We start from the raw sequence: 23,688 nt of genomic DNA, 5'->3' as shown, positions 1-23,688 counted from the left end.
GAACTGTATGAAGTGGTGGAAGGATTTATGGCCATGATTAACGCTCATTCCGTGACCGTAACCATCTTTGAACCAGCCATTAGGGCGGTTAGTCCTATGGCGGGAGGGTTTTACGGGCTCCCACAAGCTATACAAGGAGGGGGGGCCACCCACACCCACGGACGCAAATATCCCACTGGATGTCAACCCAGAATTTAGAGCCGGAGCTCCGACTCCACTTGCCGGGACTGTCTGGAGCGGGGTTCGAAACCCTACCCTGATCTGGCCCAGCGGCAGGGATCCTACCGCTATGCCAAAGGCCCAATCCGATTAGCAACGTGAAATGGCTGGAATGAGCACAATTCACGGCATTAAAAGAACTCACAATTGAACTGATGATGACCTCAGCAATCTCCTCAAGGAGGTGGAGGCGCAGCGCCTGCTCATCATTGGTAATGAGAAGTCAAAGGCGCCGCAAAAAGGGCAGATGATAGCTTGGTCTTTCAAGTGGCAGCATAGGGCTCCAGTCACGGGGAGGGAAAAGGCGCAGGAAACGTATGAGTGTCACCTTTTGTGCGGAGTGGGCCTTATGCGTAGCAGTAAGCATCCCCGCCGCTGGGCCAGAAGGAGTAGGGTTTCGAACCCCACTCCAGACAGTCCCGGCAAGTGGAGTCGGAGCTCCAACTATAAATTCTGGGTGGACATCCAGCGGGATACTTGCGTCCGTGGGTGTGGGTGGCCCCCCCCTCAGATGGGTTGTGGGAGCCCGTAAAACCCTCACGCCATAGGACTAACCACCCTAATGGCTGGTTCAAAGATGGTTACGGTCACGGAATGAGCGTTAATCATGGCCATAAATCCTTCCACCACTTCATACAGTTCCCGAAAGGGAACAGTGTGAGGATACGTACGATGATGACCTCTTGCGCAATGCACCTCCTTGGACCCTCAGTCGCAGATGCGAGGGGGCAAATCGTGCAATTGTTAAATTTTTCATTTTATTGACATGTAAAATGTTGGCCCAGTAATTCCCTTCCAAATGCGTGAGTACGGTCGGGGTACTTATGCGTCTGGCCGGAGGAAATGCCGGTTTTCAGCATGCACAGCGCATGCGGGGAAAACCGGCATTTCCTGTCCTCTGAACGAAGGGGTTCAGAGGCAGAACGCGTGCGACTGCACAGGCAGCGCGTGCGCAGTATAATTCGCCGCTTTCATTAATGCTTTCAGTGAGGTCCAGTCATTACAACTTACACATGAAAAAAGCATGGGTACAGTTGCTCCAGAGGCTGCGGAGGAAGATATTTCTTATCGTGGAGCTTCTGAAAGTATGTATGTCTGTATATATTCCTTTGCGTGTTATGTATATATTCCTTTACTTATGTGTATGAATGTATTATTTAATTATGACTTTCAGAGAAAGTAACTTATTGGAAAATCATAATTAAAAACATACATTCATACACATAAGTAAAGGAATATAAAACATACATACATATACGTAAAGGAATATATGCGGACATACATACATAATTACTTATTACTGATGAAAAGTTTCTTTCTTAAAAGTGCTGGAAATGTTACATTACTCATTTTAGAACACTCATTTTCACATTCAATTCACACAGCCACAATTGCTCCTTCTACCTACCGTTCTGAAAACCCGTTTAAAAAAAAAAATTTAAACTTTAAAACTTACTTAAAATTTCTTAAAATAACTTCCCTCCCTTTCCCAAACAAAAATGTTGCCTTTCAGAAGCTCCACGATAAAATATATCTTCCTCCGCAGCCTTGGAACAACTTTACACATGCTTTTTTCAAGTGTAACTTGTAAGGACTTACCCTCACTGAATCCATGAATGAAATCGACGAAGTTCACTGCGCAAGCGCTGCCTGTGCAGTCGCACGCGCTGTGCCTATGAACCCTTTCGTTCCGAGGTCTGGAAATGCCGGCGTTCCCCGCATGCGCTGTGCATGCTGAACGCCGGCATTTCCAACGGCCAGATGCGTGAGTACCCAGACCGTACTCACGCATTTGGTCACGAATTTCTGGCCCATTATATATGTGTAGTAACGCCTCTGCTATCTCTTCCCTAGAATCTTTTAAAATGCATGGACGAAGGAGCAGCGCTCTGAAAGCTTGTGATTTCAAATAAAGCTGTTGGACTATAACCTGGTGTTGTGTGACTTCTTACAGCAAAACATCCAGACCAGGGCTTTTATCCTCTTTGAGTTTATTTAATATATCCCACTTTTTTATTTTAAATGTACTTATCTCATTACTAATCTCATCATCCAATGTCATGTCCACCTGTTCCATTTCTCTGGTAAATACTGAAGCAAAATAATTATTTAATATTTCTGCCATCTCTCTATTGTTACCTGTGATATTATCCTGTCTATCCCTGTTAGTCCTATTCCCATCCCAAACTTCCTTTTTTTGTTGATGTGACTGTAAAATATTTTACTATTTTATTTATGTTCCTTGATAATTTAATTTCATAGTTCCTCTTTGCCTCACTAATTGTTTTTTTGACTTCTCTCCTAATCTCTTTGTATTCTCTCTTATCATGCACTCCTCTGCTGTCTGTGTACTTAATGTATGCCTCTTTCCTTACCCTCAATTGTTCCCTTATGGCTTTATTCATCCATGGAGTCTCATTAGTGTTTAGTTTGTTCTTTTCTTTTAGTGAAATATATTTTTCCTGCACTCTGTTGAAAACTGTTTTAAATGTTTCCCATTGCTGTTCGACATCGTTGTTTGTCAATATTGTTGCCCATTTTCCCCCCCCCCAAGTTCTATTGTCAGCCCCTCAAAATCAGCTTTTGTCCAATCTATTAATCTGATTTTCGTCATACTTATGTCCTTCTCAATTATCATCTTAAAGCGTATTATATTATGGTCACTATTGCCTATATGTTCCCCTACTTTTACTTCTCTTATCTGCTCTGGTTCATTCCCCATTACTAGATCCAACAGCGAATCCTCCCTCATTGGGCTTTTTACATATTGGGTTATAAAGGAGTCACAGAAGTGCCAGGCAATGACTATCTCCAACAAGCGAGAATCTAACCACTGCCCCATGATATTCAATAGCATGACCATTGCCAAATCCCCCACCATCAACATCCTGGGGGGATCACCATTGACCGGAAACTTAACTGGACAAGCCACATAAATACTGTGACTACAAGAGCAGGTCAGAAGCTGGGTATTCTGTGGCAAGTGACTCACCTCCTGACTCCCCAAAGCCTTTCCACCATCTACAAGATCTACAAGGCACAAGTAAGGAGTGTGACGGAATACTCTCCACTTGCCTGGATGAGTGCAGCTTCAACAATACTCAAGAAGCTCGACACCATCCAGGACAAAGCAGCCCGCTTGATTGACACCCCATCCACCACCTTAAACATTCACTCCCTCCACCACCGGCGCATCGTGGCTGCAGTGAGTACCATCTACAAGATGCACTGCAGCAACTTGCCAAGGCTTCTTCGGCAGCACCTCCCAAACCCGCAATCTCTACCACCTAGAAGGACAAGGGCAGCAGGCGCATGGGAACACCACCACCTCCAAGTCACACACCATCCTGACTTGGAAATATATCACTGTTCCTTCATCGTCGCTGGGTCAAAATCTTGGAACTCCCTACCTAACAGCACTGTGGGAGTACCTTCACCACATAGACTGCAGTGGTTCAAGGCGGCTCACCACCACCTTCTCAAGGACAATTAGAGATGGGCAATAAATTCAGGCCTTGCCAGCGACAGCCACATTGCGGGAATGAATAAAGAAAAATACTTGGGCAAAGATGTAGGTTTTAAAAAGAGCCTTAAAGGAGGAGAGGTGGAGAGGTTTAGGGAGGGAATTCCAGAGCTTAGGGCCTAGGTAGCTGAAGGCACGGCCGCCAATGGTGGGGCGAAGGAAATCGGGAATGCGCAAGATCGAACAATGGGCTGCCTTTGGAGATGGTTTGGGTACAGTCGAGGTACATTCCCACGAGGGGGAAAGCTAGGGCAAACAAAGCCAGAGCTCCCTGGATGACAAAAGAGATAGAGAGTAAGATGAAGCAGAAAAAGTGCCCGTATGACAGATGTCAAGTCGAGAATACAAGTGAGAACCAGGCTTAATATAGAAAGTTCAGAGGGGAAGTGAAAAAGGAAATAAGAGGGGCAAAGAGAGAGTATGAGAATAGATTGGCAGCTAACATAAAAGGGAATCCAAAAGTTTTCTATAGGCATATAAATAGCAAATGGGAGGGGTGGGGCCTATTAGGGATGATAAAAGAGACCTACGCATAGAGGCAGAGGGTATGGCTGAGGTACTAAATGAGTACTTTGCACCTGTCTTCACCAAGGAAGAGGATGCTGCCGAAGTCATAGTGAAAGAGGAGATAGTGGAGATACTGGATGGGATAAAAATTGATAAAGAGGAGGTACTAGAAAGGCTGGCTGTACTTAAAGTAAATAAGTCACCAGGACCGGATGGGATGCATCCTAGGATGCTGAGGGAGGCAAGGGTAGAAATTGCAGAGGTACTGGCCATAATCTTCCAATCCTCCTTAGATACGGGGGTGGTGCCAGAGGACTGGAGAATTGTAAATGTTACACCCTTGTTCAAAAAAGGGTGTAAAGATAAACCCAGCAACTACAGGCCAGTCAGTTTAACCTCGGTACTGGGGAAGCTTTTGGAAACGATAATCAGGGACAAAATTAACAGTCACTTGGGCAAGTGTGGATTAATTAAGGAAAGCCAGCACAGATTTGTTAAAGGCAAATCGTGTTTAACTAACTTGATTGAGTTTTTTGATGAGGTAACAAAGAGGGTTGATGAGGGCAATGCGGTTGATGTGGTGTACATGGACTTCCAAAAGGCATTTGATAAAGTGCCACGTAATCGGCTTGCCAGCATAGACAGGCTGGTGGAATAGGTGGACATGTGGCAGATAAAATTTAACGCAGAAAAGTGCAAAGTGATACATTTTGGTAGGAAGAATGAGGAGAGGTAATATAAACTAAAGGGTACAATCCTAAAGGGGGTGCATGAACAGAGAGACCTGGGGGTATATGTGCACAAATCGCTGAAGGTGGCAGGGCAGGTTGAGAAAGCGGTTAAAAAAGCATACGGGATCCTGGGCTTCATAAATGGAGGTATAGAGTACAAAAGCAAGGAAGTTATGAACCACCTTTATAAAACACTGGTTCGGTCTCAACTGGAGTATTGTATCCAATTCTGGGCACCGCACTTTAGGAAGGATGTGAAGGCTTTAAAGAGGGTACAGAAAAGATTTACAAGAATGGTTCCAGGAATGAGGGACTTCAGTTACATTGATAGACTGGAGAAGCTGGGGTTGTTCTCCTTAGAGCAAAGGTTAGGAGATTTGATAGAGGTGTTCAAAATCATGAAGGATCTGGACAGAGTAGATAGAGAGAAACTGTTCCATTGGCGGAAGGGTCGAGAACCAGAAGACACAGATTTAAGGTGATTGGCAGAAGAACCAAAGGCGACATGAGGAAAAACTTTTTTACGCAGCGAGTGGTTACAATCTGGAATTCACTGCCTGAAAGGGTGGTGGAGGCAGATTCAATTGTAGGTTTCAAAAGGGAATTGGATAAGTACCTGAAGGAAACAAATTTGCAGGGCTACGGGGAAAGGGCGGGGGAGTGGGACTAGCTGAAGTGCTCTTGCAGAGAGCCGGCACCGGCTCGATGGGCCAAATGGCCTCCTTCTCTGCTTGGTGTCGTCAGTTTACATGTGGAACCTAACGTGTTTTCGGATGATTTCACCGAGTAGCAGCAGGTAGATGAAGAATGGGAGGGGACCAAAGATAGATCCTTGTAGGGACTCCAGAGGTAAAGGTGCGGGAGCGGGAAGAGAATTCATTGCAGGAGATGTAGGTAGCATGACCAACCAATGAAGAACAATCAATAAGATTAATAGGATGTTATAATACAGTCAAAACAGTAAAGTACAGAACTGTGGCCAGTCCGCAGCTTGAATACTGCACCAAGTGTAGGGAAGTATCTAGGGCTGTTCCCCAGTACCACGAGTTTGGGTTACGAGGGAAGACTTGGGTTTTGCCGTTTTTATGACCGGTGTGTGCCTTGTTCGGTCTCTCTTCCCCGCTCACTTGCTGTCTTTCTCTCCGCCTCTGTGTGCCTACCTCTGTCGCTCTCCTCGCTCGCTTGCCATTTGTGTCTCTATATCCATCTGTGCCTTCACCTCCGTGTGCCTCTCTCTGTCTCTTTCCTGTCTCGTTTGGTATCTGCTTCTCCATCTCTCCCTTTGGAAAGCTGGATCCTGTTAGACCCATCAGCAAAATTTATGTCCCAAATTAAATTACAGTTGAGAATGTAATAATAAATCAGTTTATTAAAAAGAACAGTTTCTCTGGCAAGTGCTGGGAGAGGATGGCAGAATCATTACACTCATAACGTTCAACGATTATGGCAACATGCAGCCATCGATCATGGGACACCCTCTCTCTCTCTCGTGGGCCAGAGTTTGATCGGCCCTGACACCAGAGATGAGCTGGCCTCCCGCCCGCTTTGTCCTCCTTCCATTTGAGCCGTGGGAGGGGAGGCCACCACTGCTCCAGGGGTTCAGAGTCTCTCTCCTTTAATTAGCTACTATTGAAACCCGCCCTTCAGTCAGACAGAATACATTTCTTTATTTAATTGAATTCACGAGAGAATATGGATTTAGAGGCACGTCCAAGAACTCTGGGAAGTATTGCCAGAAATTAACAGAGATAAATTACTGAATCTAAAACTGGAGGAGCTCTCGTCCACACAATCAGGCTGTTGTCTCGTCCAACATGTTCCAAAATACATGTTCTCATTTTCTTCCCTCCTCTCCTGAAGATGCTGACTCTCACTGGGGTACGGGTCCCCTCCTCTCCTGAAGGTGCTGACTCTCACTGGGGTACGGGTCTCCCCCTCTCCTGAAGGTGCTGACTCTCACTGGGGTATGGGACCCCTCCTCTCCTGAAGGCGCTGACTCTCACTGGGGTACGGGTCCCCTCCTCTCCTGAAGGCGCTGACTCTCACTGGGGTACGGGTCTCCTCCTCTCCTGAAGGTGCTGACTCTCACTGGGGTACGGGTCCCCTCATCTCCTGAAGGTGCTGACTCTCACTGGGGTACGGGTCCCCTCCTCTCTTGAAGGTGCTGACTCTCACTGTGGTACGGGTCCCCTCCTCTCCTGAAGCTGCTGACTCTCACTGGGGTATGGGTCCCCTCCTCTCCTGAAGCTGCTGACTCTCACTGGGGTACGATGAGCTGAATGGCCTCCCGTGCTTTGAACGTCTCTGGTCTGGGGTCACACATGGGAGTGAGGTAGCAGAAGTTAGCCAGCTCCTGGGGAACGTACCCCAGCGAGTAGTCAGCTCCTTTAGTCTAGAACCAGGGGTCACAATCTAAGGATAAGGGGTAAGCCATTTAGGACTGAGATGAGGAGGAATTTCTTCACCCAGAGAGTGGTGAACCTGTGGAATTCTCTACCACAGAAGGCAGTTGAGGCCAATTCATTAAATATATTCAAGAAGGAGTTAGATATATTTCTTAAGGTTAAAGGAATCAAGGGATATGGGGAGAAAGCAGGGACAGGGTACTGAGTTTGGATGATCAGCAAGGATCTCATTGAATGGCGGAGGAGGCTCAAGGGGCCGAATGGCCTACTCCTGCTCCTATCTTCTATGGTTCTATGTTTTGGATCGGGTGGTGGGAGAGAAATACTCAAGGATTCAGACTACTCACGCTTCCACCAGCTCCGACACATTCAGCTCCTATCCAGTGACCCCCAACCGTGTCAGCCGTGGCTCAGTGGGCAGCACTCTCGCCTCTGAGTCAGAAGGTCGTGGGATCACGTCTTACTCCAGAGACTTGAGCATATAATACTGGCTGACATTCCCAGTGCAGCCCTGAGAGAACGCTGCCCTGTCGGATGGTCTGTACTGAGGGAGCGCCGCACTGTCGGAGGGGCAGTACTGAGGGAGAGCCGCACTGTCAGAGGGGCAGTACTGAGGGAGAGCCGCACTGTCGGAGGGGCAGTACTGAGGGAGCGCCGCACTGTCGGAGGGGCAGTACTGAGGGAGCGCCGCACTGTCGGAGGGGCAGTACTGAGGGAGAGCCGCACTGTCGGAGGGGCAGTACTGAGGGAGAGCCGCACTGTCGGAGGGGCAGTACTGAGGGAGAGCCGCACTGTCGGAGGGGAAGTACTGAGGGAGCGCCGCACTGTCGGAGGGGAAGTACTGAGGGAGTGCTGCACTGTCGGAGGGGCAGTACTGAGGGAGCGCCGCACTGTCGGAGGGGCAGTACTGAGGGAGAGCCGCAGTCGGAGGGGAAGTACTGAGGGAGTGCTGTACTGTCGGAGGGGCAGTACTGAGGGAGTGCTGCACTGTCGGAGGGGCACTACTGAGGGAGAGCCGCACTGTCGGAGGGGCAGTACTGAGGGAGAGCTGCACTGTCGGAGGTGCCATCTTTCAGATGAGACGCTAAACCGAGTCCCCGTGTGCTCGCTCAGGTGGACGTAAAAGATGTCACGGTACTACTTCGAAGAGGAGCAGGGGAGTTCTCCCCGGTGTCCTGGGCTAATATTTATCCCTCAACCAACATCACTAAAACAGATTATCTGGTCATTATCACATTGCTGTTTGTGGGAGCTTGCTGTGCACAAATTGGCTGCCGCGTTTCCCACATTAGAACAGTGACTACACTTCAAAAAGTATTTAATTGACGGTAAAGTGCTTTGGGACGTCTGGAGGTGGTGAAAGATGCTGTGGAAATGCAAGTTTTTTCTAAATGAAAGACTCACAGCAGAGACTTAAGTCTAGACTTTATTGCCAGCTAATACAAACAGCAGCTGCCATTTTGTGCATTAACCTGATTGACACAATGTGCTTAACTTCATGATCAGAAAATAATTCAAAAAACGCACATCCTAAACATCCCGGGAAACACTTCTCTCCTCGGGCTCGCACTAAAAATCACAGTCCAATATACAATATAGAAATAACTCTCGGTCTGAAGAATATATTCCAGAAAGTTGACATCCCCTCCACTGTTCTACAGCACTCACCATTCGCGAACATCCTGGAAAGGGGTAAATTTATACACCATGCAATCGGGGGACGTTATTGTGGCCCCACAAGTTATGTTTCAAATACACTTACACAATTCAGGTCCAGAATATTCACTCCGCAAATTCAAACAGATAGGCGTTGGCTGAATATTGAAGTAATGAATGCCTCGCTCTTTCATACACTGCTTGATATCAGAGAACCACACCGGGGGTTTGGGGAGAGAGGAGAGAGAGAATGGGGAGGGAGAGAGAGAGAATGGGGAGGGAGAGAGAGAATGGGGGAGAGGAGAGAGAGAATGGGGGAGAGGAGAGGGGGGAGAGAGGAGAGAGAGAATGGGGAAGGAGACAGAGAGAGAGGGGGGAGTTAGGGGAGAGAGAGAGGGAGGAAGCACAGGGAAGAGAGAGGAATGGGGATAAAGAAGGGGAGAGAGAGAGAGAGAGAGAGAGAGTGTGTGGGGAAGAGAGAATGGGAGGGAAGGGGCAGGGAGAGAGTGGTGGAGAGGGGAAAAGTGAAGAGAGAGAGAGAGACACAGTCAGAGATTGATTGGAGCCTTGAGGTGAGCACGGGATCAACACTCAGACAAGCTCCCCTCAGACGACCTTAGTTATGACCCGAGCATATTTCGCCCCTCCCTTGCCCTGGAGTACCCATCCTTCGTACAAATGTTAATTCAGCCAGCGGTGGGGCCGGGCTGGAATCCAGTCAGAGCCGGCAGGACGCAGGAACAGAAAGTAAAAACTCATCCGTGGATAGGCGGAGTTTGTGACCGCATCAATATAAATACGCACAGCTCGATGGAGAGCCAGTCGACAAAGTTTGTTCAAAAACACAAAGAGATTGCGGCCTGTGGACAGTTTCCATGGCGACGGGTTGGGGGAGGGGGGGGTAGTGGGGGTGTTGGGGGGCTGTGGAGGGTGTTGGGAGCGTTGGGGAGGTCTGGGGGCAGTGGGGGGGGGGGGTTCGGGGGCAGTGGGGGTCACGTGGGCGGGGGGCCATTGGTGTAACGCAGCATCGGGTAGAGGGAGCGGGCAAAGTTGTTTGCCAAGGCACAGTTGTAGTCCTCCTGGTTGAAGGGGATGAGGCAGGCCAGGAGCAGCAGCAGGAGGATGCCGAGCTGGAGGGGAAAGGCCACCCGGACAACCCTGGACAGGAAGGATCGGGCCTTCGAGACCTCCCGGTTCCCAACCTCTCCGTCACATCTGAGGAGGGGAAAACAAGAAAACCATCGTCAGTCAGTGGAGCTTCTAGTTGTTAGCTTCAAAATAAACTCCCCTCTACCTTCTGGAATCTTCTGTTCCCACCCAGAACAACCAACACAGGAGGTGGCCATTCGGCCCATCGTGCCGGCTCTTTGAAAGAGCTCTCCAATTAGTCCCACTCTTCTGCTCTTTCCCCATAGCCCTGGAAAATTTTCCTTTACAGGTATTTATTCAATTCTCTTTTGAAAGTTACCAATGAATCTGCTTCCACCCCCCAGCGCATTCCAGAACATCATAACTCGCTGTGTAACAAACATTCTTCTCACGTCGGCTCTGGTTCTTTTGCTAATTATTCCTAAATCTGTATCCTCTGGTTATTGAGCCTCCCGCCACTGGAAACAGTTGCTCCTTATTTACTCCATCAAAACCCTTGGAAAACCTCCATTAAATCTCCCCTTAATCTTCGCTGCTCCAAGGAGAACAATCCGGCTTCTCAGTCGGTCCACGTAAACAGCCCAGGAGTGCGATTGACCACTTCCTGCTCGCCGGGCAGACGCAACACAAGGAGCTCAGGACCACCTAAGGCAGAGCTAACCGCTTGATCGGTGCCCCCAACCCTGGATTCAATCGACACTCCCTCCCCACCGTGGCTGCAGTGTGCACCATCTACAAGATGCACTGCAGCAACTCGCCAAGGCTTCTTCGGCAGCAACTCCCAAACCCGCAACCTCTGCCTCCTAGAAGGACGAGGGCAGCAGGCGCATGGGAACACCACCACCTCCAAGTTCCCCTCCAAGTCACACACCACCCTGACTTGGAAATATATCGGCCGTTCCTTCTTCATCACTGGATCAAAATCCTGGAACTCCCTCCCCAACAGCACTGTGGGAGTACCTTCACCACACGGACTGCAGCGGTTTAATAAGGCGGCTCACCACCACCTTCTCGAGGGCAATTAGAGATGGGAATAAATGCCGGCCTTGCCAGCGTTGCCCATCAATACGGGTGGAGGGGGGGATATCAAGGGTAAAATTGACCCTACTATCCCCATCTAACAGGCTGTTCAGTGTCCTGTTCCCAAACCACAGATTAGGTGAGTCAGTGAGACCTTAAAATAGTCACGGAATTCTTTCTTTAAAACAAAGACTATTGCCCCCTTGATCCCCCCGCCCCCTCAGGACCTCCGTTCCCGCGCTAGTCCTCAGGACACCGCCTCCCCTCGGGACCCCCGCTAGGCCTAGTCCTCAAGGCCCCGACACCCCTCCCCGGGCCCCCAATGGGCAGCGCGCTTGTAACCTTGACAGCATATTTACCTTTCCACGGAGACGCCGGGCGCTTTGTCCAATTGCACTTCTCTCCGAACCTGTGACAAATCAAATAAAAACCATTTGTAACTCACGGCAACTGAATAATATCGCCTGGTGAGGGGATCATACTGGGAGCCGCAACATGTCTGACTCCCACGTGGAATCGCACGGCCCATTGATGGGGTCAGGGGAGGAGCAAAGGACCCTTCATTTAAATATGACGGCAGGTTAGATACAGAGTAAAGCTCCCTCTACTGTCCCATCAAACACTCCCAGGGCAGGTACAGGGCAAAGCTCCCGCAACACTGTCCCATCAAACACTCCCCCATCAAACACTCCCAGGGCAGGTACAGCACAGGTTAGATACAGAGTAAAGCTCCCTCTACTGTCCCATCAAATACTCCCAGGGCAGGTACAGCATGGGTTAGATACAGAGTAAAGCTCCCTCTACACTGTCCCATCAAACACTCCCAGGGCAGGTACAGCACGGGTTAGATACAGAGTAAAGTCCCTGAACCAGAACGGGACCAACATCCTTGTGGGGAGGTTTGCTAGTACTGTTGGGGGGGGTTTAAACTAACTTGGCAGGGGGATGGGATACAGAGTGGCGCTATAGTAGGAGGTGATGCACAGCCAAATATAGAGGAAAAAACAAGTCAGCCTGGAAGGCAGAGCAAATATGTAACGGCACAAGGGAGTATGTGTTGGATTTCGCAATCATTTTGAAATTTCCTACGGTTCTGAAGATTAATTTTGATTAAAGAATACCTGGGTATATACCTTTAAAAATCCAGGGGATCAAAATGGCCGCCAGACCGCATGGCAAAAGACAAAGGACTTGAAAAGGCAGTTTGTGTGTGTGTCTGTGAAAAAGGTGAAGATCAAAGATAGCTGACCAGACTGCCAATCAAAGGCAGTTCAGGGAGTTTCCCCTCCCTGCAGAGACAATCGATGTGTTTACAGAAACTGCTACACAAAGGATTAACCACTTGAGACTGGTTTCAGTCTGACCACAAGGACAATGACTTTCTGTTTACAATACCTTCAAGGCTATTTACTCAAGCAATCAAGGAAATGGACACATTTCAAACCACTGCAGCTTTATTCGAAAGCCCATCACAGACAATTGAAGACACATTTAAACTGAAAAGGAACAGTTTAAACGAATGGGTAATTCATCCTAACCCATCCTAGACAATCCTAGCTTGGATCCCTTTTGTTTTAGCCCAGATTCATCCGGATCTGGGCGGCAACATTTCGGCCCCAAATTGGGGTATAAAAGATAGCTTCTCAGAAGCCATCTCTCTCTCTGTGGCCTTGCCTCCGTGCTCTCTACAACGTGGGAGTCTGCCTGAAGAAGTGGAGCACCAGCAGTTTACTTTTAAAATACTGGGGTGATCGCAGGGCACGGAGAAGGCGTTTTCATTGGTGAGCATATATTTTTCTGGCCCATTACAAGGCAACTTAGAATAGGTATAGGGGTGGGAATTAAGTGGGAATTTTGTTAGAACTGTGATTTTAGTCAATCTTCCCTCGTTGTGTCCGTTCTCTCCTCCCCTATTTAAGTAACAGTGTTGCACTAGCAGATAAGGCTGTAGTGAACAGAGAGTAGCTGTATTAAAGTGCTGTTTTAAGTAAAAGCCACTAAGCAAAGGTGCTGTAGTGCAAGGTGTTTCGATATTAAAAGTGCTATTAAAAAGGGTGTTGCACTAAGCAGAGAAGTGCTTCAGTGGACACTAAGGGTTCTGTATTAAAGTGCTGTTTTTAAGTAAAAGCCACTAAGCAAAGGTGCTGTAGTGAGCAAAGTGTTTCTTTATTTAAAAGTATACTGTATTTAAAGGAGTGTTGCACTGAGCAAGGAGCGCTCTAGTGGACACTGAGTGTACTGCGTTAGGCAAAAGTGCTGTACCAGGCACAGGTGTGCTGTATCCATTATTTTAAGTTGTTTCTTTCTTTTTATTTCAATAAATGCTGGTCTGTTTTGCACCCAAACCACGAGCCACGTTTTCTGTCTACATTGCTACCGAATAAGTCCGGCGGTCAGAACCAGGAATAGGGGAGCGCTTCGAAACCGCACGGGGGCCCCTGGAGCAGCTCAGACGCTTCTGACTGACCAGAGACAAATAACCCCAACCCCATTGTTTAATTCCTACAATGGCAAGGCTGGATGGCATTTATTTTAATGCAAGGAGTCTTGCGAGTAAGGCAGATGAATTGAAGGTGTTGATGAACACATGCTATCACAGAGACATGGTTGAGGGAGGGGCAGGACTGGCAGCTCAATATTCCGGGGTATAGAATCTTCAGGCAAGACAGAGGTGGGTGTAAAAGAGGAGGGTGTGTCGCAATATTAATCAAGGAGTCAATTACTGCTGTAAGGAGGGATGGTATCTTAGCAGGTTCCTCTAATGAGGCCATATGGGTAGAACTTAAAAACACAAAGGGGGCAAGCACTTTGCTGGGAGTGTACTATAGGCCCCCAAACAGTCAGGGGGAGATAGAGGAACAGATATGTAGGCAGATCTCAGAGAAGTGTAGAAATAATAGGGGATTTCAACTTTCCCAATATTAACTGGGATAGTCAGAGTGTGAAAGGCTTAGAGGGTGCGGAATTCTTAAAGTGCATCCAGGAGAGCTTTTTGAGCCAGCATGTAGAAAGTCCTACAAGAGAGGGGGCGGTACTGGACCTAATTCTAGGGAATGTAGCCGGGCAAGTGGTAGAAGTGTCACTAGGAGAGCATTTTGGTGACAGTGACCATAATTTGGTGAGATTTAAGGTAGTCATGGAAAAGGACAGAGATGGACCGGAAATAAAGGTTCTAAATTGGGGGAAGGCCGATTTTAATATGATAAGGCAGGATCTGGCCAAAGTGGACTGGGATCAGCTACTTGTAGGAAAATCCACATCGGAGCAGTGGGAGTCTTTCAGAAAGGAAATAGAGAGAGTACAACGCCAACATGTTCCCGTAAAGGTCAAGGGTGGGACCAACAAGCCCAGGGAACCCTGGATGTCAAGGGATATACAAGAATGGATTAGGAAAAAAAGGGGGCTTTTGGCAGATACAAAGGGCTAAAAACAGTGGAAGCCCTAGAGGAGTATAGAAAGTGCAGGGGGGTACTTAAAAAAGAAATTAGGAGAGCGAAGAGGGGGCATGAAAAAACACTGGCGGGCAAAATAAAGGAAAATCCCAAGGTGTTTTATAAGTATATTAAGGGCAAGAGGATAACCAGGGAAAAGAGTAGGGCCCATTAGGGACCAAAGTGGCAATCTGTGTGTAGAGCCGGAAGATGTAGGTGGGATTTTAAATGAATATTTTGCGACTGTGTTCACTATGGAGAAGGGTGATGTAGGCATAGAAATCAGGCAGGGGGATTGTGATATACTTGAACAAATTAGTATTGAGAGGGAGGAGGTACTAGCGGTTTTAGCGGGCTTAAAAATGGATAAATCCCCAGGCCCAGACGGAATGTATCCCAGGCTGCTGCGTGAGGCAAAGGAGGAGATTGCAGGGTTTCTGACACAAATTTTCAGAACCTCTCTGGCCACAGGGGATGTGCCAGAGGACGGGAGAACAGCTAACGTAGTACCATTGTTCAAGAAGGGTAGTAGGGATAAACCAGGGAATTACAGGCCAGTGAGCCCAACATCAGTGGTAGGGAAATTATTGGATAAAATTCTAAGGGACAGAATTAGTCTCCACTTGGAGAGGCAAGGATTAATCAGGGATAGTCAGCATGGCTTTGTCAGGGGGAGATCATGTCTGACCAATTTGATTGAATTTTTTGAGGGGGTGACTAGGTGTGTGGATGAGGGTATTGCAGTTGATGTAGTCTACATGGACTTCAGTAAGGCTTTTGACAAAGTCCCACATGGGAGACTGGTCAAGAAGGTAAGAGCCCATGCGATCCAGGGCAATCTGGCACATTGGATCCAAAATTGGCTTAGTGGCAGGAGGCAGAGGGTGATGGTCGAAGGTTGTTTTTGTGACTGGAAGCCTGTGTCCAGTGGTGTACCGCAGGGATCGGTGCTGGGTCCTTTGCTGTTTGTAGCGTACATTAATGATTTAGATATGAATGTAGGAGGTATGATCAGTAAGTTCGCAGACGACATGAAAATTGGTGGAGTGGTAAATAGCGAGGAGGGAAGCCTCAGGTTACAGGACGATATTGGTGGGTTGGTCAGATGGGTAGAACAGTGGCAAATGGAATTTAACCCTGAAAAGTGTGAGGTGATGCATTCTGGGAGGATTAACAAGGCAAGAGAATACACAATGAATGGTAGGACCCTAGGAAGGACAGAGGATCAGAGGGACCTAGGTGTGGATGTACACATATCCCTGAAGGCAGCAGGACAGGTAGATAAGGTGGCTAAAAAGGCATATGGGATACTTGCCTTCATTAGCCGAGGAATAGAATATAAGAGTAGGGAGGTTATGATGGAGCTGTACAAAACACTAGTTAGGCCACAGCTGGAATACTGTGTGCAGTTCTGGTCACCAGACTATAGGAGGGATGTGATTGCATTGGAGAGAGTGCAGAGGAGATTCACCAGGATGTTATCTGGGCTGGAGCGTTTCAGCTATCGTGCAAACAGATCAACGGAGGATGCAATCACAACTGCTCTACACTCAGCACTGAATCACTTAGATGGTAAGGAGACCTACATCAGAATGCTGTTCATAGACTACAGCTCAGCATTCAACACTATCATCCCCAACAAGCTGGCCACCAAACTCCAAACTCTTGGCCTGAACACTTCCCTCTGCAACTGGACCCTGGACTTCCTAACAAACAGACCCCAGTCTGTCAAATTTGGTAACCACACCTCCCCCCCCCTGACCCTGAACACGGGGGCCCCACAAGGATGTGTGCTGAGCCCCCTCCTCTACTCCCTCTTCACCCACGACTGTGTGGCTGTTCATGGTTCCAACACCATCATCAAGTTTGCGGATGAAACCACGGTAGTAGGCCAGATCACCAACAACGATGAGTCAGCCTACAGGGAGGAGGTCCAGCATCTCGTGAAGTGGTGCGCCGATAAAAACCTGGCCCTTAACATCAAGAAAACCAAAGAAAGCATTGTGGACTTCAGGAAGTCTAAAGGCAGAAGTCACCCCCCCATCCACATCAATGGGGCTGTGGTGGAAAGGGTGGACAGCTTTAAGTTCCTCGGAGTCCACATCACGGAAGACCTCTCCTGGTCCCTCAATACCTCCTCTCTGGTGAAGAAGGCCCAGCAGCGCCTATATTTCCTAAGGAGGCTGAAGGGATGTAACCTGTCACCCCTGATCCTCTCTAACTTTTACCGCTGCACAATAGAGAGCATCCTGACAAACTGTATCACAGTATGGTATGGCAGCTGTAGCTACTGTGACCGGAAAGCCCTGCAGCGGGTAGTCAAAACTGCCCAACGCATTACCGGCACCCGGCTACCGACCATAGAGCACATATACCAGAAACGCTGTTTACGGAGGTCACGGTCCATCATCAAAGACCCTACCCACCCCAGCCACAGTCTGTTCGCCCTCCTGCCATCTGGGAGACGCTACAGATGCATTCGCACCCGTACGACCAGATTTAGGAACAGCTTCTTTCCCAGGGCTGTCATCCTACTGAACTCCACAAATAAACTCTAAAGCCTGCACATCTGCCAATGCACTTTATTATGGTTATGTTTATGTTAATGTATTACAAGCCAAATGTATGTTGAATGTTTAAATGTCTTAATCTAAATGTACTCTCTCGGGAGCCGCAAGCCTACATTTCATTGGACTGCACTTGTGCACTAACAATGACAATAAAAGTTGATTTGATTTGATTTGATTTTGACTGGACAGGCTGGGGTTGTTTTCCTTAGAGCAGAGAAGGCGGAGGGGGGACCTGATTGAGGTGTACAAAATTATGAGGGACATAGATAGGGTAGTGTGATGAAATATTCCATTCATCACTCATCAGTATTTCTCTGCCTGTGACTGCGGTTGGTTTCAGTTTCATTTCCATTGTATTGTACTGTGTGTAGGGCTCCGCCCATACCTGGCTCCTATGTAAGCTGGCCCAGCCTGCAGCACATCCAGTACGGCAGACCTCTGGATGGAAGATACATTCTCCTCTGTGTGTTACCTTCTAAGTCAATAAAAGCCTTGTTTTGTTTCGCTAACATCAAGTCTCGGATTTATTGAGGCACATCAATTTTATTGACTTAGAAGGTAACACACAGAGGAGAATGTATCTTGACTTAATTTTCAACACAATGGATCAACTCTTGAAACCCGAACGTTTGGATTTGGACCAGCATGCTTCGGACGCATCGGCACGCTTCGGACACTGGTTTATGTGTATGGAATTCTTCCTGGACAATTCCGCAGCCGTCAAAGACGCTACGGACGCTGCGAGTATGAAACTCGGAATTCTGCGGAATTGGGTAAGCCACCGGGTTTACCCCCTCATCCAAGACGCCGACACGTACCCGGCCGCCTGCGACATCTTAAAGGCGCATTACCAGCAGCCTACGAATGAGGTGTATGCTAGGCATCTGCTCGCTACTCGCGCACAGCGACCTGGGGAATCGGTGGAGGAGTTCCTAGGCACCCTGAAAACGCTTGGCAAAGACTGCAAGTGCCAAGGTGTAAAAGCTGCAGTGTACACTGACGAGCTTGTTCGCGATGCCTTTATCACAGGCCTCAGCTCACTTACATCCGGCAGAGACTGCTGGAAAAAACGGGATTGGACCTGAAACAGGCTGCGGACACAGCACGATCCCTGGATGTGGCCCAGAGAAACTCGGACGCCTACTCTTCAGCCCGCGCCGTCCACGCCGCCACGTGTGCACCAAGGGCGCTGCCATCTTGGAAGGCATCTTCCCCGCCCGGCAGCCCGACACCGTCGGGGCCCCGCTCTCCCCCCAGAAGCCCTACGACAGCCGCGACGCGTCGGGGACCCAACTGCTACTTCTGCGGGCAGCCGAAGCACACCAGAAACCTGTGCCCGGCGAAAGGCACCACCTGCTTTAAGTGCGGTAAGAAGGGGCACTTCGGGAAGGTGTGCAGAGGGAACCCCGCCGGAAAACCCGCCACCGCCGCATGTGCGCCGTGGGAGCGGCCATCTTGGACGCCATCTTGCCCGACCTCGTGGGGTCCGCCATCTTGTGAGCAGACAGCGTGGACGCCATCTTGTCTCGATCAGGGCCCTGCAGTGGCATCGGTCACAGTGGACCAGACCAGGCTGCACCCGCTATCCAAATCAATGGTGGACATCGAGGTAAACGGGTGCAGGGTTAAATGTTTAATTGACAGTGGAAGCACGGAGAGTTTTATCCACCCTGAACTGGTACAACAACTCTCCCTAAAGGTGGTCCCTACTCGGGGTACCATCTCTATGGCTGATAAAACTCAGACATCGACCATTATGGGTTACTGCACGGTACAATTGTCCGTTAACGGAACTGTATACGATAATTTTAAAGTATTAATCATGAAGAATCTATGTGCGAGCGTGATCTTGGGCCTGGATTTCCAGTGCTACCACCAAAGCATCACGCTCAATTACGGTGGGTCCCAGCCGCCCCTCACAGTGTGCGGTCTGGCTACCCTGAAGGTAAAGCCGCCTTCGCTATTCGCGAACCTTACCCCTAACTGCCGGCCAATAGCGACCAAAAGCAGGAGGTACAGCTGGGAGGACAGGCGGTTTATCGCGACCGAGGTAGACAGGCTCCTGAAAGAGCGCATTATTGAACGCAGCAATAGCCCGTGGCGCGCCCAAGTGGTGGTGGTAAGGGGTAGCGAGAAGAAACGGATGGTGATCGACTATAGCCAAACGATCAACAGGTACACCCAACTAGACGCCTACCCGCTACCCCGCATATCAGAAATGGTGAACCAAATCGCCCAATACCGGGTGTTCTCCACCATTGACCTCAAGTCAGCGTACCACCAGCTCCCTATCAGACCAGAGGACCGCCCGTACACCGCCTTCGAGGCGAACGGACGCCTCTACCAATTCCTCAGAGTCCCCTTTGGGGTGATGAATGGGGTCTCGGTCTTCCAGAGGGAGATGGACCGCATGGTCGATGACCACCACTTGCAGGCAACCTTCCCCTACCTCGACAACGTCACCATCTGCGGTCACAACCAGCAGGATCACGACTCGAACCTCGAGAGGTTCCTGAAAACCGCACAAAAACTCAACCTCACCTACAACGAGGACAAGTGCGTTTACAACACCACGCGCCTCTGCATACTAGGCAGCGTGGTGGAGAATGGGGAAATCGGACCAGACCCCGACTGATTGCGCCCCCTACGGGAGCTGCCCCTGCCCAACACTCCCAAAGCCCTAAAAAGGTGCCTGGGGTTATTTTCTTATTATTCCCAATGGGTCCCCAACTACTCCGACAAAGCCCGCCCCCTCTTGAAAGCATCCTCTTTTCCGCTCTCTGCTGAGGCCCATGCCGCCTTCAAAAGCATTAAGCAGGATATTGAGCGGGCCATGCTACAGGCAGTGGACGAGAACACTCCCTTTCAAGTGGAAAGTGATGCGTCTGACTTTGCCTTGGCGGCCACCCTCAACCAGGCGGGGCGGCCCGTAGCTTTCTTCTCGAGGACCCTCCAAGGGCCCGAGATCAGACACTCCTCCGTAGAAAAGGAGGCCCAAGCCATCGTGGAGGCAGTGCGCCACTGGCGCCACTACCTAGCCGGCAAACGCTTCACCCTACTTACCGACCAGCGGTCGGTAGCGTTTATGTTCAATAATAAACAGAGGGGGAAGATTAAAAATGATAAGATTCTTAGGTGGCGGATCGAGCTCTCCACCTTCGATTATGACATCATTTAACGGCCAGGGGCCCTTAACGAATCCCCCGACGCCCTCTCACGAGGGATGTATGCCAGCGCCACCGGGGATCGGCTACAGACCCTCCACAATGACCTCTGCCACCCAGGGGTCACGCGGCTGTTCCACTTCATAAAGTCCCGCAACTTACCCTACTCGATTGAGGAAGTTCGGTCCCTGACCAGGAACTGTCGCACTTGCGCTGAGTGCAAGCCTCGGTTCTACCGCCCAGATAGAGCCCACTTAATCAAAGCTACACGGCCCTTTGAGCGGCTCAGCTTAGATTTCAAGGGCCCCCTCCCGTCCGTCGACCGCAATGTTTACTTCCTGAACATTGTGGACGAATACTCTCGTTTCCCATTCGCCTTCCCCTGCCCAGACATGACCAGCGCCACGGTCATTAAATGCCTCAACAGCCTGTTCTGCATGCCGAGCTACATCCATACGGATAGGGGGGCGTCCTTCATGAGCGAAGAGCTACGCCAGTACATGCTGTCCAGGGGGATCGCCACGAGCCGTACCACCAGCTACAACCCCCGGGGTAACGGTCAAGTGGAGCGAGAGAACGGGACAGTATGGAAAGCAGTCACTCTAGCTCTAAGGACCAAAGGCCTCCCTATCTCCCGCTGGCAGGAAGTCCTCCCAGATGTGCTCCATTCGATACGGTCGCTATTGTGTGCTGCCACTAATGCCACGCCTCACGAGCGAATGTTTGTCTTTCCCCGGAAATTTATTGAGGCACATCAGGTAGATAGAAAGGAACTTTTTCCCTTAGTAGAGGGGTCAATAACCAGGGGGCATAGTTTCACAGGAAGGGGCAGGAGGTTTAGAGGGGATTTGAGGAAAACTTTTTCACCCAGAGGGTGATTGGAATCTGGAACTCACTGCCTGAAAGGGTGGTAGAGGCAGGAACCCTCACAACATTCAAGAAGCATTTAGATGAGCACTTGAAACGCCATAGCATACAAGGCTACGGACCTGAAAAATGGGATTAGAATAGACAGGGCTTGATGGCCGGCACGGACACGATGGTCCGAAGGGCCTCATTCTGTGCTGTATAACTCTATGATTCTATGATACACTGTCACATCAAACACTCCCAGACACAATAGCAAAATACTGCGGATGCTGGAAATCTGAAACAACAACAGAAAATGCTGGAAACACTCAGCAGGTCAGGCAGCATCGTGGAGAGAGAAACGGAGTTAATGTTTCAGGTCGATGACCCTTCGTCAGAACTAGAAAAAGTTGCAGAAGTAACTGATTTTTAAGCGAGTGCAGGGGCAGGGAAAGGGAGGAGGGGAGGAAAGAACAAAAGGGAAGGTCTGTGATGGGGTGGGAGGCAGGAGAGATGAAAAGACAAAAGGGATGATAGTGCAAGGCAAAAGGAGATGGTAATGGGGCAACTTAAGAAACAAAAGAGGAGTCTAGATAAGGTGTAAATGGGAGTAGCAGAACCATCAACAGCTGACATGTGGGAGAAAAAAGAAAATATAGGGGCCGAGGTTATGATCTGAAATGGTTGAACTCGAAGTTGAGTCCAGAAGGCTGTAAAGTGCCGAATCGAAGGATGAGGTGCTGTTCCTCGAGCTTATGTTGAGCTTCGATGGAACAGTGTAAGAGGCTGAGGACAGAGGTCAGAGTGGGAGTGGAGCGGAGAATTAAAGTGACAGGCGACTGGAAGCTTGGGGTCACACTTACGGACTGAACGGAGGTGTTCCGCAAAGCGGTCGCCCAATCTGCGTTTGGTCTCCCCAATGTAGAGGAGACCACATCGTGAGCAGCGAATACAGTATACTAAATCGCAAGAAGTACAAGTAAATCGCTGCTTCACCTGGAAGGAGTGTTAGGGACCACGGGTTAGATACAGAGTAAAGCTCCCTCTACACTGACCCATCAAACACTCCCAGGGCAGGTACAGCACGGGTTAGATACAGAGTAAATCTCCCTCTGCACTGTCCCATCAAACACTCCCAGGGCAGGTACAGCACGGGTTAGATACAGAGTAAAGCTCCCTCTGCACTGTCCCATCAAACACTCTCAGGGCAGGTACAGCACTGGTTAGTACAGAGTAAAGCTCCCTCTACACTGTCCCATCAAACACTCCCAGGGCAGGTACAGCACGGGTTAGATACAGAGTAAAGCTCCCTCTACACTGTCCCATCAAACACTCCCAGGGCAGGTACAGCACTGGTTAGATACAGAGTAAATCTCCCTCTGCACTGTCCCATCAAACACTACCAGGGCAGGTACAGCACGGGTTAGATACAGAGTAAAGCTCCCTCTACACTGTCCCATCAAACACTCCCGGTGCAGTGTATGTACCTTTAAGAGCCCCTGTGTACTGTAATACCGGTAGTGACCACTCGGGTATATAAGCCTGTATAGCGTCTTGTATCTTTTAGTTCACCTCCAGACTTTGTTCAGTAAACACCTGTTAAACCAACTCCTGCATTCTGTGTCTCCATTAACACATGGATACAACAGTGGCGACGAATTGGAAACGGACTTACCTGCAATTCGGCAGCACCTCAAGGAGATCGATTCCTCAGACGAAGGTCAAAGAAAAAAAAACAACAAAAAAAAACTGTGGTTTCACCAGCTAGCCGGGCTGGTGGCAGGTACTGCACTAATCCTTCCTGGGCGGCGGGCTGGGGCTCGATCGGGTGGCTCTGCAGCGGGGCCGAGCAGCGAGTCGGAAGGCGGAGGCAAACAGAGACGGAGGGTGGAGCACTCGGGAGACGGCCGGCGCTGCAAAGCAGGTCGGCATTCGGACCAAGCAGAGGGAGGGAAAAGTCCCAGAGAGTCCGGCGGGAATGAGTCTCCAACTATTAAAAGTATGTGTAAATAAAAACCGCGGAGAACAGCGTTGTCAGCAGCAGCAGCGGTGGGAAAGCGCGGGAGGCGCCATTTTTTCTCGGCAGGGAAGAAAGGAAAGCACGGGAGGCGCCATTTTTGATTTTCAGGATGCCTAAGACTGGCAATATTACTGCTTTCGATAGTGATATAGAGGATTGGACCACATATGTGGAAAGAGTGGAGGTATATTGCACAGCGAATGAAGTAGAGGATGATAAAAAGGCATCGGTACTTCTAAATGTGATGGGCGCAAGGACATACGGGCTGTTACGAAACTAAATCACTCCAGCCAAACCGATGGACAATAATTTTAAGGAGATTGTTGATACCCTACAGGAGCACTTAAACCCAACACCCTTATTTAATGTAACACCCTTATTTAAAAAGGGCAGTAGACAGAAGGCTGGAAACGATAGACCGGTTAGCCTAACATCTGTGGTAGG

General features: G+C 49.3%; 1 protein-coding gene across 1 annotated transcript in view; it reads right to left on the bottom strand.

Annotated features, from left to right (window-relative positions):
• Positions 1-8,793: 8,793 nt before the first annotated feature.
• The window catches only part of LOC147109011 (uncharacterized), a 552,618-nt gene continuing 537,723 nt past the window's right edge, over positions 8,794-23,688 (bottom strand). Inside the window, exons 91-92 of the mRNA XM_086002569.1 lie at positions 11,570-11,619; positions 8,794-10,256 (exon numbers count right to left, since the gene is read on the bottom strand). Of these exons, the coding sequence (XP_085858695.1) occupies positions 10,034-10,256; positions 11,570-11,619 (273 nt within the window). The 3' untranslated portion in view covers positions 8,794-10,033. The remainder of the gene's footprint in view (positions 10,257-11,569; positions 11,620-23,688) is intronic.

The sequence above is a fragment of the Somniosus microcephalus genome, chromosome 12, assembly GCF_052327205.1.
Source record: "Somniosus microcephalus isolate GS21.2 chromosome 12, FLI_Smic_1.0, whole genome shotgun sequence".
NCBI classification, from domain to species: Eukaryota; Metazoa; Chordata; class Chondrichthyes; order Squaliformes; family Somniosidae; genus Somniosus; species Somniosus microcephalus.
This window is presented reverse-complemented; position numbering and strand designations above follow the sequence as displayed.